The sequence below is a fragment of the Anomaloglossus baeobatrachus genome, chromosome 1 (assembly GCF_048569485.1).
Source record: "Anomaloglossus baeobatrachus isolate aAnoBae1 chromosome 1, aAnoBae1.hap1, whole genome shotgun sequence".
Lineage (NCBI taxonomy): Eukaryota > Metazoa > Chordata > Amphibia > Anura > Aromobatidae > Anomaloglossus > Anomaloglossus baeobatrachus.
In genome coordinates, this window is record NC_134353.1 from 584,382,814 (window position 1) to 584,404,706 (window position 21,893).

Here is a 21,893-nt window from a genome sequence, read left to right on the forward strand (position 1 = left end):
CACATTATATGTATGATCCCTTGCAATCTGTTGCTATTCTATATTCTTAACGATCACCATGTATGGTAACATGAATTAATTCTCAATATAGACTGCTGCAAATATAGTCTACACTATTGGGCATGCAAACTGTGTTATTCTATGAAGGAGCAGATAACTTGTTGAAGATATAAATGACACTATATACATGTGCAACCATGTATGAATCATTAATAGAATAAATGCAATATTGATATCTAGGGTGTACCTTGAATACAATGTATCATGAGAATAACATACATTTAAAGAGTATACAATTTAATAATAGATCGTATCTTGAATACCCTTTTACAATATAACATAAGAAGTACCATACGTATATAAAAAATACAAGGTATTGACAATTAGAAACAGATTAACTCATAACCACCCTAAGGCTATGTGCGCACTAGAAAAGTAATTTTTCTCAAGAAAATTTCTTGAGAAACTTCTGGGAGTTGAAGATTACCGCACCTGCAATAAAAAAACCGCACCAAAACCGCGGGAAAAACGCATGCGTTTTTGCCGCGATTTTGCCGCTGTTTTGCCGCAGTTTTTTTATGCTGAACTGCAATAAATAATATAGATAATAGATTGATAATCGACAGATAGACAGATAATGGATAGAGGGAAAGATGGATAGATGAAAATCCCACAATGTCTGTCTGCTATTTCATCCTTCTTCTCTGCGCGATTCCTAAAGCTTAACATGGACAAAACAGAATTCATTGTCTTTCCTCCTCCTCCCTCATTCCCTCCAAGAAGCCTTTCCATCAAACTTGATGGTTGCTCGCTCTCCCCAGTCTCACAAGCTCGTTGCCTTGGAGTAACCCTCGACTCTGCTCTATCCTTCAAGCCACACATCCAAGCCCTCTTCACCTCATCCAGACTACAACTCAAAAATATCTCCCGGATCCGTGCTTTCCTTAACCAAGATTCAGCAAAAACATTAGTGCATGCCCTCATCATCTCCCGCCTCGATTACTGCAACCTCCTGCTCTCTGGTCTCCCTTCCAACACTCTTGCACCCCTCCAATCTCTCCTAAACTCTGCGGCCCGCTTAATCCACCTCTCCCCTCGCTATTCCCCAGCCTCGCCACTCTGCCAATCCCTCCACTGGCTTCCCATCGCCCAACGACTCCAGTTCAAAACATTAACCATGACACACAAAGCCATCCACAACCTGTCTCCTCCTTACATCTGTGACCTAGTCTCCCGGTACCTACCCGCACGCAACCTCAGATCCTCACAAGATCTCCTTCTCTACTCCTCTCTTATCTCCTCTTCCCACAATCGCGTACAAGATTTATCCTGTGCCTCCCCCATACTCTGGAACGCTCTACCACAGCATATCAGACTCTCCCCTACCGTGGAAAGCTTCAAGAGGAAACTCAAGACCCACCTCTTGCAACAAGCCTACAACCTACAATAACCCTCAGTCCAGTACACCACTGCGCAACCAGCTCTGTCCTTACCTATTGTACCATCACCCATTCCCTATAGACTGTGAGCCCTCGCGGGCAGGGTCCTCTCTCCTCCTATACCAGTCTGTTATGTACTGTTAATGATTGTTGTACGTATACCCTCTTTCACTGTAAAGTGCCATGGAATAAATGGCGCTATAAAAATAAATAATAATAATAATGATGAATAGATAGATAGATGAGAAAGACCTATATAATGTCCCACCTCCCTGCATATTCTAAGCTGGCACCCTTTAGTGACTTTCATGTGGCATTAAAGGGTGCCTAGCCTTGTATTTAGCCAAAAAATAAATAAATAATTAAAAAAAAATGACGTGAGGTCCCCCCATCTTTTGTAGCCAGCTAGGGTAAAGCAGATGGCTGCAGCCTGCAGACCACAGCTGGCAGCTTCACCTTGGCTGGTAATCCAAAACAGAGGGCACCCCACGCTGTTATTTTACATTAAATAAATAATTTAAAACAAAAAACGTTACGTCCCCCCTAAATTGGATCACCAGCCAAGGTAAAGCGGACAGCTGGGGTCTGATATTCTCAGACTAGGGAGGTCCACTGTTATTGGACACTCCCCAGCCTAAAAATAGCAGGCCACAGCCACCCCAAAAGTGGCTCATCCATTAGACGTGCCAATCCTGGCGCTTCGCCCCAACTCATCCCGTTGCCCTGGTGCGGTGGCAAACAGGGTAAAATATGGGGTTAATGCCAGATGTGTAATGTCACCTGGCATCAAGCCCTGGGGTTAGTGATGTCAAGCGTCTATCAGATACCCGACATCACCAACCCAGTCAGTAAGAAATAAAAAATAGACAACAAAAAAAGTTTTATTTGAAAAAACACTCCCCACATTCCCTCTTTCACCAATTTATTAACAAGAACAATCAAATCCGGATCCGGCGTAATCCAATAATGGGGTCCCACGGCAGTCCATACCATAGTCACTGTCCCAGTCAATGAAGAACAGGATGTTCCCCATTGGCTGGGAGAGTAATGCAGTGACCTGAGCTAACATCAATAGGTAAGCCCAGGTCACTGCAGGGCATGACAAGTGCTGCTGTTAGGAGGTTAGATGAGATCATTACCTGCTGTGATGATCTCCTGCAGTCCTGCCATCAGCGCTGTCACTGCCTTCTATGCCCGCCGCGTTCTCAGCAGTATCGTGAGAGCCCGTGACGTCACCGCTAGTGACAGTCTCGGGCCGCGGGCATAGACGGCAGAGACCGCGCTGAAGTCAGGAGGCAGGAGATCGTCACAGCAGGTAATGATCTCATCTAACCTGACAGCAGTGCTCGTCATCCCCGCGGCTGCACGCACTGCAGGGTGACAAGCTGCTGACACTGCAGGCAGACACTGACACTGCTGTGCTGGCAGCCGCGGGACTGCAGCAGGACACAGACTGCACGGGCACCTGGAGGTCACACGGAAGTGCTTCTGTGCGGCGTCCAGGGAGTGTGATCTGTGTGTTTACTCTGCTCCGCTTCCTCTTCTGTCATAATGACATCACTTCCTGCAAAACCGCAGGCAGCGATGAACATTACCGCAGGTAAATCGCGGCTATACCGGGGGTATACCGCACATCATTTGCTACCTGCGGTATACCCCCGGTATTTCGCGATTACATTACAGTGAATGGAGTGAAATACCGGGGGTATACCGCAGGTACCTGCGGGAAAGTGACATGCACATTTTCTCAAGAAATTTTCTCAAGAAAATCTTCAGAAAGAATTTTCTTGAGAAAAAAACGCAGTGTGCGCACAGCTATTTTTTTTTCCCCCTAGGTTTTGCTGGGAAATGTCTGCATGAAAATTACAAACCTTTCTCAAGAAATTTCTGCAGCAAAACCGCGGGAAAAACCGCAGGTAAAAACGCCTAGTGCGCACAGGGCCTTAAAGCTGGCCTGATAGTTATTAGGGTCAATGGAGCTGTGACAGAGCCATGAAAGGTATGAATGGCACGATACAGACCCGCTACTGCCATGTGAGTTACGATCACACTGCCCTACACCTCGACGCGTTTCGCCAAAGCTTCTTCCAGGAGGTGCAGGGACAGTGCAGATGGCACTATTTAAAGGTCTTTAACTTAAAGTACCTGTGTATGGTGGCGCACATCCACTGGTCACTCCGTCATTCGCTGCCGCGCCCAGTGTCCCGGAAACCATAGTGCGCATGCGCGCACTGTGTTAATTCGATTGGTCGCCAGGCGCTGCAGGGAACAAGGAAGTGGCTCGGCAGAAGCGCGCACACACAGTGTAACTGAAGCAGACATGCCAGGTGTGGGCAAAGATATGGGCATAGTATTCCAAACTGCCACAGATACAAGCCAGATTGTGGAATTATTCAGAAACATAAAATAGTCTATACAGCTCTTGCGGTTTTTAATCAGACAGTTCTAATTTATCATATAACTACCTAATAGGAAATGGGAGTGGCAGCCCGTAACCGTCCGCTTTATCTGCGCTGAGAATCAAAAATACTGCCGAGCGCTACATCATTTTTTGTAATGATTTATTTACTTTTTACAGAACTAAGATGTCATGCAATCACAGACCCGGCACAGAGAATGGGCGTCTATGATTGCCTGTTGGAGTAACTTGAATGCAGCTCATACATTCGTATGTGGCAGGAACTGCACACAGCCATAAAGCTTAGGTAGATGCTAGAATATACAGGCTCCTGACAGGTATGGCGTAACTTGTCATGTTATGTGGTGTGTGGCAATCACAGACGCCCATTCTCGGTGCCGGTGTCTGTGATTGTCTGACAGTACTGTAAAAATAAATAAATAATTTAAAAAATGACGTAGTGCTCCGCAGTATTTTTGATTCTCAGCGCAGATAAAGCGGACGGCTACGGGTTGCCACCCCCTTCTGCCTGGCTTTACCTTGGCTTGCAATCAAAATACAGGAAGCCCATTCATTTTTTTTTAATTATTTAAAAAAAATTATTAAAAAAAAATGCATGGGCTCTCGCCATATTTTGATCACCAGTCAGGTAAAACCAGGTAGCTTGGAGCTGGGATTCTCCACAGTCGCCCCTGGAAATGGCACATTGTTTGTTAGCGCCATTTCCAGGCGCTTTACCCAGCTCGTTTAGTGGCCCTGATGGCGGTGGCACACTGGGTAATAAAGGGGTTAATTCGAGCTTTGTATTGTCAGCTGGTACTAAGCCCGAAATTCATGGTGTCACGCCAAATGAGACATGGCCACCATGAATTTCTAGTAAATAGTAAAAAAAATAAATAAAAAAATTAAAAAAAAACAAAAAAAAAAAACATAACACATACAAACATTTTTTTTTATTAGAAATATAAGACAAAAAAAACATTTAGAGACTCCATCTTTATTATAAAAAATCCTTTGTCTGATGTGGTCCACAGGGAGAGCCATGTCAGCTCTGCTTCATCGCTCTGTACAGAGCGAGAAGCAGGCTGACACTGAGGGTATGATTCCACTTGCGTATCACTCCTGCGAGTCTTGCATCGGTATTACCCGCCACGGCGCACACTCTCTTGACAGGAGCAAATAAATGCAGCCGACCCGCTCCTGTCGGGAGAGTGTGCGCTGTGCAGGTAATACCGATGCTAGACTCGTACAGTGACAGTCAAAGTTCAATCAAGTCCATGGCTCATGTACTCAGGGGAACCCTGACGTCACTGCGAACACAGCCGAAGACTGCCGAGTGACAAGCAGTGCAGTGAGTACCCCTGGAAGTTAATGATCGGACCCGGAAGACAGCACCTGAGCAGGTGTGCAGGACGCGTCGCAGGAGCGATAAGTATAATCATAATGTTTTTTACTAATGTGCTTTTGTTACAGCCCCTAGACCTGAACTGTAACACGAGCTTCCCAGAAAGCTCTTGTTCGGGATCGCATGCACGAACTTTGTGTTTGGTGTGGACCCCGAACTTTATAGTTCGGGTACGCCCATTACCACCCATGAGCGATCACATTTTTTTAGCAAATAATTTTTTTTGTTTTATAAAGCATAACATAGGTAGGATGCAAATAGTGCTCATGACAATACCATAATATCATTGCACGCACCTTAATATTTCCCCACCTCTTAACTAACTATAAAATTCTTGAACTGCCCTAAACCCCCCCCCGCCCCCGTTCACACAGATATATCCTTCTCTTCCACCACGGAGATGCTCCATGTTTCCTTCGAGAATACCATCTCAGACTCGTACAACTTTTTCTACCACTCTGGTTGTCTGTAAGGACTTTCAGCCTCCCCAGTGTGTCACCTATGTCCTCTCATAAGTACCACACTGTTGACCTGAAAGGTTTCATGTAGTCGATTATTTCTGTATCTGTGTGGTATTGCTTTCCATTTTATTATGAGTTTCTTAATTCCCTTTTCCTTGTTGAACTCTGCCTCCACTCCAGCCAGTCCAGGTTGAGTAGGGCTTTGAGTTGCCCAATAATCTCGCCGACCCCAGGAAGCAAGTCACTTAGCCAATGTATCAGTATGGATCTTTTAACTATTAGACATATGGAGTGGAACAAAATCGGAGTAGACCAACCGCCCTCTGCATGCCTCTCACCATTGCCTGTTATATAGTGGAACAAATATACCAGGGGATTTAGAGGATGATTTTTTACCCATAATTTATCCATCGTCCACCTTATATTTTCCCATCCGCATCTCTAAGCTTGTATTTTGAGCAATGAATTTTACACTCCCGCATAGTGGCTAATATTGGAATGTTAGACGCTTTAATTGCCCTGTGCATGATCCGGAATTGCGAGTCTCTTCATGCCTAACTTAAAATGTTTTTCCTTAAGGCCCTCCATCTACTTAGTATTTTCTTCCCTCCCTCCATGTCTGACCCACCCAGTTGTCGCACCCAGCTTATAAAAATTTGGTCTGGTTCTTTCTGGATAAAAACTGTTCTGAACAATTTGTATAATGTTGTTATGGTGGGTTTATCTCCCATGGGAAGAAGAAAGTTGTCCATAACATTACTACTTGTCTCTTCCTCTACCCGTGTCAACAAAGACATTATCGACCCCTTGATTTGTCCATAATGTAACATTTGCTGGCTTCTAAGTGTGTACTTTGCCACTAGCTCCTCCTGTCTCATCTATGTATTTTAATCTATGTGCAGCAAGTGTGTCACCTTCTGTATCCCTTTTCCTCTCTATTTTGCAACAAGCTGTTTTCCCCTAGATTCGGGAAAGCAGGATTCCCCCATAATGGCAGATATTTAGAGATTCTCCATGATAGTTTTAATTTCCTTCTAATTTCTTTCCACGCTGCAATTGTGTCTCTAAAGATCACTGCTTGATTTTAGTGGGGAGGAGGCCCTGTGGCATAAGTGATACGCTTTTTCCAGCTCCACATTCGAGTACCAATTAGTTTTTTTTAACCAGTTTATTATATGCCTAGCCACGCATACTAAACTGTATCCCCGACATTAGGGAGATTAGTGTCTCCTTCTTCCCTGGCCATCATAAACGTTTGTAATTTTATGCGGGGGCGTTGACCCTTCCAAATTAACTTTATAAAGGCTGTGTCAATTCTCTTTATGTCAGTATGCTTTAACAGCATTGGGATTATTTGCAGGGGATATAGAATTTTTGAGATACTCATCATCTTCAGTAAATGTATCCTGCCTAGGAGACTGAGGGGTAGGCTCTGCCACTTTTCCAGTTCCGCCACTATTTTAGATATGACCGGTGGGAAGTTTTAATTATATACCAAGTTTATTTTCCACCCCAGTTTGATACCCAAATATTTTTTCCTTGATTTGGCTAATGGGATACCACCCACTGTTCCATCATTACTTTTCGATCTATCCTTCTCCCTGAGACAGAGAATCTCACATTTGGGCCTTTTTTAAAACTAACCCTGAGAAAGCTCCAAATTCCCCGAACAAGTCCAGTACCCTCAGCAAATCCCTGTCTACTCTGGCCATATAGAGCATGATGTCGTCCATGACGTACGCAGCTTTCAGGTTTTTGTACCTGATCTCTATCCCTTTAAATGGCCCATGCTGCTCCAAGTACTGTGCCAGTGGTTCCAGCGTCAGGTCAAAGAGTAGTGGTGATAGTAGGCACCCCTGGCGTAATCCATTTTTGCAGCGAGAAAGCATTTCGCAAGTGTCCCAGTATTTGTACTCTCACCAATGGATTAGTGTATATCACTTTTATATAGTTTCTGAGCTGGCCTTCCAATCCCAACTTGCTCCATCCAGCTCCATTTCACATTGCATCCAGGGTCACCAACACCAGCTTACCACCAGCTTCTCAACCACCTCTTTGTCTACCACGTCAATCGCCAGTAACGTGCGCCGGATATTTGTAACTGCACTTCTACCTTTAATGAAGACCACCTGCGACGGGGCTATTATTGTGGGCAGAACCTCTGCCAATTGATTTGCCATAATTTTGGATATTAATTTGATGTCCTGGTTGATAAAGGAAATTGGTCTATATGATGCCAGCTCTTCAGGGTTTTTCCCGTCTTTTGGTATTAGGCTAATGTACACTAGGTTTGTCCCTTCTGATAAAGTATTTCCCTGCAGTAGTTCATTGTACTATTTTGTTAATGTGGGGGCTATCTGTTGGGTTGCGCAATCACATTTTATAGCCGAAATAATAAAATCGCCAACTAGCACAATAAGTCTTGATAAATGTCCTCCCTTCTATGTCTAATCTGACCTGTTCATATGATTATTTTCAAGAGTCAGTCTATTCTTTTATCACAAAACTTCTAATATCATTTAAAGGAAACAGATTTAGAAGTCACAGACTGTGCAGCAGATGCCACAGTGACCCTGCCTAGGACACCAAGCACATCAGGTGGGTAGAAATGTGGTAAGACTTATGAAAGTTAAAAAAATGATCCTGCCTGTTCCGTTATGTACTGTTACTGTTTTGTACTATTTTTTTGATTATTTTTGTTTGTTTTTTGTGGTTGTATATTATGGGACAGGGCTTGTTCATGAGTTTAAAAAATTGGAGAAGATACAACAGTCGTCTGTTTAGTTCCTCGGCTCCTGCTTAGTTGTTGTGGTGGTTTTTAGTCCCTACTTACTTTTCAGCAACAATGACATGTTGTGACCTTTGTAGCCATGTAATGGCCTTAGCGGTCCCATGGCATACTTACTGGAATGACAATTAGGCTGTGTGCACACGATGCGTTTTTTACCGCGGAAACGCTGCGTTTTGAACCGCAGCGTTTCAGTGGCAAATTGCATGCGTTCAGCTTTCCCAGCAAAGTGTATGGGAAAGCTGAAAAATCAGTGCACATGCTGCGTTTCTTTCCGCAGCGTTTTGGATGCCAAAAATCGGTGCGGAAAGAAAAGCAGCATGTCACTTCTTTTGTGCGTTGTGGCTGCGTTCTCTCCCCCATTGAAATCAATGATGTGGGGTCAGAACGCAGCCACAACGCATGGACCTGCTTTTTTGTTGCGGTCCGCGGCCCTTGTCGGCACGCCAGAACGCAGGCATTTACCTGGAAGTGAGGTCAAGAGGCTTCCTGTTGACCTCACTTCCTGGCAAAGCCCCCGGTGTCGCCAAAGTGCCCGGCCCGACCCCCGACCCCCCTCCCGAAAATCCAACATGGCCGCGCGCACAGTAGCGCACCGGCCGCCCTGCTCCTATGATTTCTGTCGCATGTGCAATAACACATGCGACAGAAAACTGTTCCCCAGGCCCTGCCCGTTCACCCCAATTCCCCCCCCGGTGTCATACATACCTGTCCGGTCGCAGCGCTGATCCCCCGCGGCCCCCTCCTCCTTCACAGTGCACGCTGGCCGGTCACATGTGCCGAGCAGCTGACAGCCAGCACAGTGTTCAGTGTGAGCTGTGCTGGCTGCTCGCACTCTGCAGCTGTGACCCGGGGAGAGTGGGTGCAGATTTTTGCACCCACTCTCCTCAAATGGAGGGTCTGCCCTCCTAGAAAATGGGGGATACGTTTCCTGAACGTGCCCCCATATTCTAGAAGGTCCAGAGGCGACGTGGGAAAGCCATATGGATTTCTGCGGACCCATTTTTTTTTATTAAATTTGAGAACAAGGGAATGATTTGGGGAGTGTTTTTTCTAATAAAACATTTTTTGTTGTCTTTTTTTGCTTTTGTTTACTGTCAATTAGTTATGTCTGGTATCTAATAGACGCCGTGACATCACTAATTGCTGGGCTTGATGCCAGGTGACATTACACATCTGGTATCAACCCCATTTATTACCCCGTTAGCCAACGCACCAGGGCGCGGGATGAGTTGGGGCGAAGCGCCAGGATTGGCGCATCTAATGGATGCGCCACTTCTGGGGCGGCTGCGGCCTGCTATTTTTAGGCTGGGAAGAGTCCAATAACCATGGCTCTTCCCACCCTGAGAATACCAGACCCCAGCTGTCAGCTTCACCTTGGCTGGTGATCTAATTTGGGGGGACCCCACGTTATTTTTTTTTTTATTCTTTATTTATAAATAAAAAAAAAAACATGGGGAGCCCTCCAAATTGATCACCAGCCAAGATGAAGCTGCCAGCTGTGGTTTGCAGGCTACAGCTGTCTGCTTTACCCTGACTGGCTATCAAAAATAGGGGGGACCCCACGCCATTTTTTTCATTTTTTTTTTATTGGATAAATACTAAGCTAGGCACCCTTTAGTGCCACATGAAAGGTACTAAAGGTGCCAGCTTAGGATATGCAGGCGGGGGTAGGACGTTCTATATATTTGACATCCCTTCATCCATTGACGCTTTTTAGGCTGTGTGTCCACAATCAGGGTTTGCAGCGTTATGGGCGCTGAGTGTTTTCCCTGCGTCCATAACGCTGCGTTGTGCAGTAGAAGCACAGTGGAAGGATTTTTGGAGATCCCATGCCCACTGTGCTTCTTTTCTCCTCAGCATAAACTGACCGGTAGTGTGGCTTCCCGAGCCTCAGCATGTCAATTTATGCTGCGGAGACGAGAGTGCTCTCTGCAGGTAGTATAGAGCTCCACAGCAGCCTGAACCCAAATCGTGGGCATGGGCAGCTGCAGGAAGGCTGGCACTGTGTACTAGACGCCGTGTCGCTGGATCATGGCCACATAGCCTTAGGCCCCTTTCAAACGTCAGTGATTCTGGGACGTTTGTGCTTTTTTTTAAACGTACCAGAATCACTGACATACGCAGACCCATTATAATGAATGGGTCTGCTCACACGTCAGTGATTTTTCACTGCACATGTCTCCGTGCAGCGTACCCGCGTGTGCGTGATTGCCGCACGGAGACATGTCCATTTTTTTCTGGCATCACTGATGTCCCACGGACCACGCAGTGGTGTGATCCGTGAAACACGTGCCAGAAAAAAACGTGCTTTTAAAATAAAAAACATTTTAACTCACCCGGCTCCAGCGATGTCCTCTGCAGCCCGTCCTCCCTGTTCCTTCTGTGCCGGCTCATTATTGTCACGCATATTCATGATGCACGACACAGCCAACCCGGAAGCAGCTGCTGCGGGGGTCAGCGCCGGCCGGATGCTGCACCGCGGGAGCGATCAGCACCATGGACAGCGGGAGCGGGCGCAGGTGAGATGATTACTGAGTGCAATCACGGGCCACGGAGAACGGAGCCCGGATTGCACTTAGACAACCCACGGAGGGACATGTGCGTGTTTTACACGCCAGTGAAAAACGTCAGTGTTTTTCACTGACATGTGAAGCGGGCCTAAAAGTGAGAATATTGTTGCTACAGCAACATTTTGGGTGAAGTAGCTGTGGATTCAAAATGCTTAATATACTCCTGAATAAAATCCTTGATGGGTGCAGATTCCAAAATGGGGTCACTTGTGGGGGTTTTCTGACGTATAGGTACCTAAGGGGCTTGGTGCGCGAAGTTTATTTCAACTTTTCCAAAATTCAAATGGTGCTCCTTCCATTCCAAGCCCTCCCATTTATCCAAACAGAATGTGGAGAAGGAAATGACATCACAGGTTTTTTTTTCCAAAGGTCTGTGTTCAACCAACTTTATTATCACTGACAAGTCTTAAAAAACGCACCTAAAAAAACGCATGAAAAACGCATGAAAAACGCATGAAAAACGCATGAAAAACGCATGCGTTTTCGATGCGTTGTTTCTCAAAAAGCATTGTTTACAATTCTCCCCTCTGCCAGAGGGTGCGTTTTTTTCCGCGCGGAAAAAAAAGCAACGTGTGCACATACCCTTACATTATAGCTGCTGAAATGTAAACAAAGACCAGTAGGAGGGAGGGGGAATCACTGGAACAACAGAGCGAGACTGAAAGGAGATTTCACGGATGATTTATGTAATTTTATTTCAAGGTAATGTTTCCTTTGTACATACTCTGCCATGAGGTTTATTATTCATTCTAAGACAAATCATCTAATGGCAAAAGAGTTTTCAACAATATTAAACTCCTTAAGGGCACATGTAATTTTGTTTTTTAGAAAGTAGATTTTTATTTTATTTGTCAGACCATATTCCAAATTCAGAGCTCCATTCCTTTTTCAAATTAAATATTGTTTTTGAAAGTTTTCATTTCTTTTTTTATTTCTGGGCATATTGTTTTATCCATTTATTTAAATTTTTGAACATACATATTGAATTCAATGTTTTAAATGCATTGGATATAACTATTAAAGTGATTATCGAATATTTTTATATTGATGTCATATCCTTAAGATAGGTCAACAACATCTGATCGGTGGGGATGTGACACCCTATTTACTCGGGGGGGGGGGGGGGGACATATGTGCAGTATAAGACTGCAACCATCTGTTCCCCATGCTGGCGGCGGCTAGATGTGCTGAGTTGAAAAGTGATTGCTCTCATTGTGAGAAACAAAATTATAATCTTGTAGTTGTGAAACCTTTTAACCCCTTAACGGCCACGGGCAGTAATATTACGTCCTAGCAGTCATAGTATTACTGCCCGCGGTTTGCCGCAGGCGGCATGCCGCGATCGGTGCACATCTCTGCTGATTTTCATAGCTGAGATGTGTGCCTGCTAGGCACGAGCAGAATCGTTATCTGCTCATGCCGTTTAACCCCTTAAATGGCGCTGTCAATATGTGACAGCGCCATTATAACGGCATCGGCGGTAAACATATACTTACCGGCCGATACCGGAAGTCACATGATGTGATCACGTTACGTCCGGTGGTTGTCATGGTAGCACAGGGTCATCTGATGACCCCTGTAGGTGACATGAATTACTTTCAGTTTCACTCGGCCCGGAGCCGAGTGAAGCAGAAAGTGAGCATATCTGCTATTTACAGCTGTGTAGCTGTGATCAGCAGATGTGGCAGAGCAATCGGATTGTTGATCCATATAGCCCCCTAGGGGGACTAGTAAATTAAAAAAAAAAACAAAAAAACTAAAAGTTCAAATCACCTCCCTTTCACCCCATTGAAAATTAAAGGGTTAAAAAAATATACACACATTTGGTATCGCACCGTTCAGAAATGCCCGATCTATCAAAATATAAAATCAATTAATCTGATCAGTAAACGGCGTAGCGGCCAAAACAATTCCAAATGCCAAAATTACGTTTTCTGGTCGACACAAATTTTGCGCAAAATGCAATAACAGGCGATCAAAACATGGCATCTGCGCAAAAATGGTACCATTAAAAACGTTAACTCGAGACACAAAAAGTAAGCCGTCACTGAGATATAGATCCCAAAAAATGAGAATGCTACGGGTCACGGAATATACCGTAAAATGTGTGCCACTTTTTTTTCGGATAAACTTCCGATTTTTTTTTTTAACCCCTTATATAAAAATAAACCTATACATATTTGGTGTCTATGAACTCGCACTGACCTGAGGCATCACATCCAAACATCAGTTTTGCCATATAGTTAACACCGTAAATAAAATATCTCAAAAGCAATTGTGCTATCACACTTTTTTTGCAATTTTTCTGCATTTGGAATTTTTTTGCCATTTTCCAGTACAAGCCGGTTTACAAATTTCCTCAACCCTTATTAAAATATATGTTTATTCATAAATTTATTAATAAATCCCAAAGACACACAAACACAGAATACCAGGATCAGGTGACCCCTTATCAATATAGAAATATGGCAACGTATTAGAAGTGGATTGGGGGGGGGGAACCCTGGTGACCCTTAGTAAGGCAGGTGTCCCTACCTGACAACGGAGGGTATGACACCTTAAGTTGCCGGGCGCCCCCGTTCCACGTAGACTTTCCTTGCCCTAAGCTTAGGGACAATACACAAAATAAGAAAGAGAATAAAAGGGAAAAAAGGTTGCCGTTCTCAAAAGAAATGTAATAGGGTACAATACACCAATGTGTGTTCCAAACCTGGCTACAGGTAATGATATACAACCATAGGAGATGATATATACAAACAGAAGTGTCTGCAAAATTTAGCTCATATGATAATCCTTTGTACCATAAAATGTCACAAAGGGAGCCACCATAGTCCCTCCACGATCAGGAAAAAGACCAGGTAATTAGCAGAAATTTATACTACCACACATAAAATCTTACTAAGGTACAAATTAGCCCCATATGGATATTATGCATAAGACAAAAAGGGAATATAAAGATAGTTTACTTCCCTAAATAAGCAGGTCCTCATCCCTGCCTAGCCTCTACGCGTTTCTTCTTTCCCATTAAAGCTTCCTCAGGAATCCATGGCTATAGGCCTTTAGCCATGGATTCCCACCATACAGGATCTACTGTTGTCTCCCCAAGCCTCCTGAGGAACCTTTAATGGGAAAGGAGAAACGCGTAGAGGCTAGGCAGGGATGAGGACCTGCTTTTTCAGGGAAGTAAACTATCTTTATATTCCCTTTTTGTCTTATGCATAATATCCATATGGGGCTAATTTGTACCTTAGTAAGATTTTATGTGTGGTAGTATAAATTTCTGCTAATTACCTGGTCTTTTTCCTGATCGTGGAGGGACTATGGTGGCTCCCTTTGTGACATTTTATGGTACAAAGGATTATCATATGAGCTAAATTTTGCAGACACTTCTGTTTGTATATCATCTCCTATGGTTGTATATCGTTACCTGGAGCCAGGTTTGGAACACACATTGGTGTATTGTACCCTATTACATTTTTTTGAGAACGGCAACCTTTTTTCCCTTTTATTCTCTTTCTTATTTTGTGTATTGTCCCTAAGCTTAGGGCAAGGAAAAGGGAAAGTCGACGTGGAACGGGGGCGCACGGTAACTTAAGTTGTCATACCCTCCGTTGTCAGGTAGGGACACCTGCCTTACTAAGGGTCACCAGGGTTCCCCCCCCCAATCCACTTCTAATACGTTGCCATATTCCTATATTGATATAGGGGTCACCTGATCCTGGTATTCTGTGTTTGTGTGTCTTTGGGATTTTTTAATAAATTTATGAATAAACATATATTTTAATAAGGGTTGAGGAAATTTGTAAACCGGCTTGTACTATACTCTACCTGTATATCTGTTATTTTCATTTTCTTTTGTAAGCTCATTTTCCAGTACACTATATGGTAAAACTTATGGTTTCATTTAAAAGTACAGCTCGTTCTGCAAAAAATGAGCCCTCACATGACCATATTGACTGAAAAATAAAAAAGTTACGTCTCTTGGCCCGTCGTGAAGGGGTTAATGGCTAACTAAAATAAATAAAATGATGTTACACAGCAAGCTTTCGAGACATCTCAGGACAAAATATCTGAAGAAACACATATATACACAAACAGAGCAGAGGGATGGCATAATAAAAGTACATTTAGTTTATTTAACCCATTCAGCCCATGGGCACTTTCCGTTTTTGTTTTTTGCTCCCCTTCTTCCGAGAGCCGTAACTTTTTTATTTTTCCATCAATCTTGCCATATGAGGGCTTGTTTTTTGCGGGACAAGTTGTACTTTTAAATGAAACCATAAACCATTTTACCATATGGTGTACTGGTAAACAGCAAAAAAATTCCAAGTGTGGAAAAACTGCAAAAAAAGTGTGATGGCACAATAGTTTTTGGGATGTTTTATTCACGATGTTCACTATATGGTAAAACTGATGTGTGGGTATGACGCCTGAGGTCGGTGCGAGTTTGTAGACACCAAACATGTATAGGTTTACTTGTATCTAAGAGGTTACAAAAAATTCACAAGCTTGTCCAATAAAAGTGGCGTGCGTTTTGCGCCATTTTCCGAAACCCGTAGAGTTCTCATTTTTTGGGATCTATGGCTCAGTGATGGCTTATTTTTTGCGTCTCGAGCCGTCGTTTCTAATGGTACCATTTTTGCGCAGATGCTACGTTTTTATTGCATTTTGCGTAAAACTTGCGGCGACCAAAAAACGTAATTTTGGCGTTTGGAATTTTTTTGCCAATACGCCGTTCACCAATCAGATTAATTGATTTTATATTTTGATAGATCGGGCATTTCTGAACGCGGCGATACCAAATATATATATATTTATTTATTTTTTAACCCTTTAATTTTCAATGGGGGGAAAGGGGGTTGATTTGAACTTTTAGGGGGTTTTTTTTATTTTTATTTTTTAAAACTTTTTTTTTACTTTTTTTTTTATTTTACTAGTCCCCCTAGGGGGCTATAGCGATCAGCAATCCGATCGCTCTTATCTATCTGCTTATCACAGCTGTACAGCTGTAAACAGCAGATACAGACACTTCCTGTTTCACTCTGCTCCAGGCCGAGGGAAAATGAAAGTGAAACTTCGTGGCTGCAGGTATCACATGACCCTGTTCTACGATGGCAACCACCGAAAGTCAAGTGATCACTCACGTGACTTCCGGTGGGGGCGGCGGTAAGTGAAAATCTTCACCGCGCGTATATACATCTTGCTGCCAGACTTTGGCAGCGAGATATAAGGGATTAATGTTACGGGTAGAATGCGATTCCACTCGTAACATGCAGGCATACATGTCAGCTGTTGAAAACAGCTGATATGTGTGCCGATCAACGCCGCCTGTCCGCGGCAGGGGGCGGGGCTTAACGGGACACGCTCCATGACGGATATATCCGTCCATGGTCGTGAAGGGGTTTAATGTCCTTTTATTATGCCATCCCTCTGCTCTGTTTCTGTATATATTTGTGTTTCTTCAGATATTTTGTCATACCATGCCTGATGAAGGGACCTGAGATGTCTCGAAAGCTTGCTGTGTAACATTATTTTATTTTATTTTAGTTAGCCATTAAAAGGTATCACAAGATTATAATTTTGTTTCTCTCAGGGAGAGCAATCAATCATTTTTCAACTGCCTAACACGGTACCAACACGTTTTTTGTTTCCAGTCGAAAAGTGGCACAGCTCCATTAACTGCATAGTGGCTGCTGCCTTATACTGCACATCCACCCACAATTCAAACCACCCCACCCATAAGATATTGATGACCTATCCAAAGATTGGGCCATCAATGTAAAAGTATATATTCCTATATATGACTCCTAAAATAGAACTTGAAAATAATTAATGACCAAAAGATATGTAAATCTTTGAAACTTATTGATGATAAACCGGATTGCTATCCTATCATTCCGGTTTCCTTGTACCCTCCTTTGGATCCTCACCAGCAACCCTGAGTACCCATCTTTTCTTACTTGATACATATAGGTCTGGCTGTGCATGATACAGAGAAAACAAAACAAGGATCATTATTTGTATATCCACATATACAGTATGTTGGTATTATTTAGAAGTAAGGTAAAACTCCAATTTTAAAATCAGATGTAACCCCAAATAGAATAGATAAAAGTTGAAAGAACTACAAAGAAAAAAAGAGTGGGAAAGAAAATAAAAATACAGAATAATGTTACCACTGTATAAAACTGCTGCACAGGATATCTATTTCATGGAGTTCTTATAGAATACACTGGTCAACAACAAAATTTCTTTTGGTTTGTAATATGCCAAATCATGTGTATTGTTGCCTCCAGATTCCAAATGTACCATCAGAAATGGTGTATCACGTAAGATTTTTTTAGGTATTGCAGAGTTTAGAAATGTATTTTGTGTACTTGCTTTGTCACCGCAATCCCTCTTTTGTTTTTTTGTTTGAAATTATTGAATCACTGACTAAGCATGTGATAGTATTCCTTTTGGTGTAATATCCAGTGTAAAAATCTATAAACAGTCACCAGAGGGCAGGCGTCCTATATGATTGATATTGCGTAATGTGATTTAGGGGCACTTTGCACACTACGACATCGCAGGCCGATGCTGCGATGCCGAGTGCGATAGTGCCCGCCCCCGTCGCAGCAGCGATATGTGGTGATAGCTGGCGTAGCGAAAGTTATCGCTACGCCAGCTTCACACACACACTCACCTGCCGTGCGACGTCCCTGTGGCCGGCGACCCGCCTCCTTGTTAAGGGGGCGGGTCGTGCGGCGTCACTGCGACGTCACACGGCAGCCGGCCAATCAGAGCGGAGGGGCGGAGATGAGCAGGATGTAAACATCCTGCCCACCTCCTTCCTTCCGCATATCCTACGGAAGCCGCAGTGAGGCCGGTAGGAGACGTTCCTCGCTCCTGCGACTTCACACACAGCGATGTGTGCTGCCGCAGGAGCGAGGAACAACATCGGACCATTGCGTCAGCGTAATCATGGATTACGCCGACGCTGCACCGATGATACGATTACGACGCTTTTGCGGTCGTTAATCGTATCATCCAGCCTTTACACACTGCGATGTCGCATGCGATGCCGGAAGTGCGTCATTTTCAATTTGACCCCACCGACATCGCACCTGCGATGTCGCAGTGTGCAAAGTGCCCCTTAGAGGGCTTCCGTGGTATTGCTCAATGAAATGGTATTGCGCAATGATATGTAAAGCTTGGGAATGAGTGAAATGTCAGAACGGTATATAAATGTGCAATCATAGAGTTCTGATGTATTTCTTAGTGTTGATGAGACCCTTTTAAAATTTTTGTCTTATTTAATTACAGCGAAATAGCAAAATGGCAAGTGCTCAATGTCGTTGTTGTTGCGTAAACCATCCTGATAACTTCTGTTTTGTGTGTGGAAAGTTTACAACAAGAGCAAACAAAAACAAAATTGTGAAATATAAAGATCATGAATGAGAGATTTGCTGTGATTTAAAAGTTGTTGCTCTGCCTTTAGGTTTACAGGCTGGTTTTACTAAATTCTGCTGCTTTTTGTGTCTGTGGGACAGCCGAGACACCAAAAGTGGCTTTACACGCTACGACATCGCTAAAGCTAAAGCGATGTCGTTGGGGTCACGGATTTTGTGATGCACATCCGGCGGCGTCAGCGATTTCGTTGCATGTGACACCTATTAGCAATTTTGAATCGTTGCAAAAACGTTCAAAATCGCTAATCGGTGACATCCCCCCTAGTCTTAATTATTTTTGCTGCGGCAGGTACGATGTTGTTCCTTGTTTCTGCGGCAGCACACATCGCTACGTGTGACACCGCAGGAACGAGGAACCTCTCCTTACCTGCATCCCGCCAGCAATGAGGAAGGAAGGAGGTGGGTGGGATGTTCGTCCCGCTCATCTCCGCCCCTCCGCTTTGATTGGGCAGCCGTTTAGTGATGTCGCTGTGACGTCGCGGTGACGCCGAACGCACCTGCCCCTTGAGGGAGGGATTGTTTGGCAGTCACAGCGACGTCGCAGAGCAGGTATGTGCGTGTGACGCTGCCGTAGCGATAATGTTCGCTACGGCAGCGATAACCACATATCGTTACAATGACTGGGGCGGGTGCTATCACGCTCGACATCGCTAGCAATTGCTAGCGATGTCGTAGCGTGTAAAGCGGCCCTAAGAAGTACTACACTGTCAAGGAATGGCCTGTGAGGAAATTGTATATTCCTGGAAAAGAAAATGTCAAATATATCCCACTGGTTGATCCAAGGAAAATAATTCTGCCGCCTCTACATATAAAGGTGGGGTTGATCAAGAACTTTGTAAATCATTTGGTTGCTATGCGTCCAAAATTGAGGACAGCTAAGTTAAAGGAAGGTATATGTTTTGGACCTCAAATCAGGAAATCGCTAAAAAATGAAATGTTCGAGTCAAAACTCAAGAAGCATGAGTCATTGATATTAAAATGATATACTAGGTGGCAGATGAAATTGAAACACAATACTGCACAAATACAGTGCTCAACATGAATGAGTACACCGCAACAGATATGTCAACATTTTCTATGGGATACCGTACTACAAAGTATTCCCACAAATGTGTGACATTTATTGGAAACAAGATTTGTAATCTTGCACACCCAAAAAGTAATTTTACTAATAAATTGAAGACTATTGCAAAAGTGAGTATACCCTAATGAAAGTTTTAAGAGTAAAGCTAAAGTTTAGACTACAAAATTCTAATTAACAAGAATTAAGCCACAGGGAAGTCTAAGTATTCATTAAACAGGTGTCCAGCAGACAGTTGACTATAAAAGGGTGTTGTTTAAAAAGTAAGTAGTAACATATGAATGCAAAACATGAATTTTAAAGAAAGAAGACTCATCGCCTTCAAAATGTGAAATGTGGTGCTGGAGAAGGATGTTATCAATACCACGGATGGCAAGAAGATAAAAAAAAACAATTTTGCAAAAAATCAAGCCAGACCTGTCACTTGAATACGGATCACCAAGCTACGACTTGTCTACTTTGGACACATCATACGAATACAGCCATCACTGAAGAAGGACATCATGGTCAAAAGAGTAGATGGAACAAGGCGTAGAGGAAGACCAGCAACCCAATGGTTTGACACTATCAACAAAGCGGTGGATAAAACTCTGATGGTCCTATCTCAGCTTAAGGCTGGACTCACACGAGCGTATGGCATCCGATGCGAGAGCATCGGATGCGATATGCTAATGTCCCCCGGCTCAGGCTCTGCTGCGAGCGTGAGCCGGGTGTCATGCGACTGTAACCCGATCTTGCGATCGGGTCACAGCTGTGAAGCTGAGTGCAGGCGCTGCGGAGGAGAGGGAGGGGTTAATCCTCCCATCTCCTCCACTGTCAGCCTGTGCGTAGATCGCACTGCACTGGGATAACATCCGAGTGCAGTCCGATGTATCTCTCGCATCCATTCACTTGAATGGGTGCGAGAGATACGGCGGTTGCAGCAAAACGCAGCATGCTGCCGCTTTTCTCGCATCCAGAATCTGGATGCGAGAAAAGCTGACCAACAGCTCGCAATGCGAGAATTTCTCGCATTGCACTCGTCCGATTTTCACGCTCGTGTGAGCGTACCCTAAACATGATCGATCTTCCTACAGAGAGTTCATTCATCAAGTCGCCATGGCCCAAGATCGAGCTGAAGGCCGTAAAAAAAAAAAAAAGTTAACAAAGAAAACCGCTTTCCATTTCATGCTGTCACTATTTGCACCACATGGAAGAGAAATGTCACAAAACCTGATAAATTCATTTCTTTGCACAAAAAAGGTGAAGGCTGCCAGAAGATCAGTAAAGCGTTACTCATCAGTCGGAGTACTGTAGGAAAAGGGATACAAAGATTTAACAAAGCTAGAGCTGCAACCATTTCACTGAGACATCCATTTATTTGAGGCTCGGACCGCCGACAGAGCATCTGGGATACCCGCCGCTCTGGATTGCTCCACACAGCCACCGCAGCTTCCACTGCCAGCAGAAGACCCACCGCTGCCAGCATAGAACCCACCGTTGCCAGCACAGACCCCACCGCTGCCAGCTCAGACCCCACCGCTGCCAGCACAGACCCCACCAGCACCACCCCGGCCTATTGTGACTCCACTCCAAAACCACTACCGCCCCCCCTCCGGTAAGACAACACTGGAGTATAAGATGGACCCCCTTTTTTTTTACCTTTTTTTATCTTTAAATTGGGGTGCGTCTTATAACCCGGCGCATCTTATAAAATGAAAAATACGGATATACAAGGTGGCCATAAAATTACCTAAGATGTTTGGAGCCATGTGTAGACTGATCCAGTGGACAGAATTGGCTGAAAATTGGTATGTATGCTACTCAAAGCATGGGGAAACGGAAGGCATCTTAACAAAAAAAAAATGTTTTACTAAAACTCCCCACCAGGTGAAAAAGTGAGTACAGTGAGCGCGCCTTGCAACTCAGTCTGCAAGATGCCTGTGTCTTTGCCAGATCGTGTGCTGTTAAATGCTGTTAATGCAGTTGTATCATGAGAATACCAGGAATGTTTCAACTGCAATGAGAGCTTTTCGTCGTTTGAAAGACCTTCACACACGTAGCGGTCCAATGCTGTCAATTCGTTGAGACAAATGATGACACAATTTGAGGCACCAGGGTTACTGAGTGTTCAGCCATGACCAGTTAGCAGAGAGGTTGTGGAGGACATTGCCACTGCTGTCATGGAACAGGGTACAAACAACCCTGCCGGGAACAGCAGTGCATGTAGTGTTTCCAGGCAATTGGGGCTCCCATACAGCACAGTGTGGAAAGTTCTCTGAAAGGTCTTGTGGGCATACCTGTACAAAATTAGCCAT

At 44.0% G+C, this 21,893-nt stretch overlaps 1 protein-coding gene across 1 annotated transcript in view; it reads left to right on the forward strand.

Annotated features, from left to right (window-relative positions):
• Positions 1-21,893, forward strand: part of ENTREP1 (endosomal transmembrane epsin interactor 1) — a 146,648-nt gene that overhangs the window by 99,384 nt on the left and 25,371 nt on the right. The window contains exon 8 of the mRNA XM_075317836.1: positions 8,229-8,301. Within this exon, the coding sequence (XP_075173951.1) occupies positions 8,229-8,301 (73 nt within the window). The remainder of the gene's footprint in view (positions 1-8,228; positions 8,302-21,893) is intronic.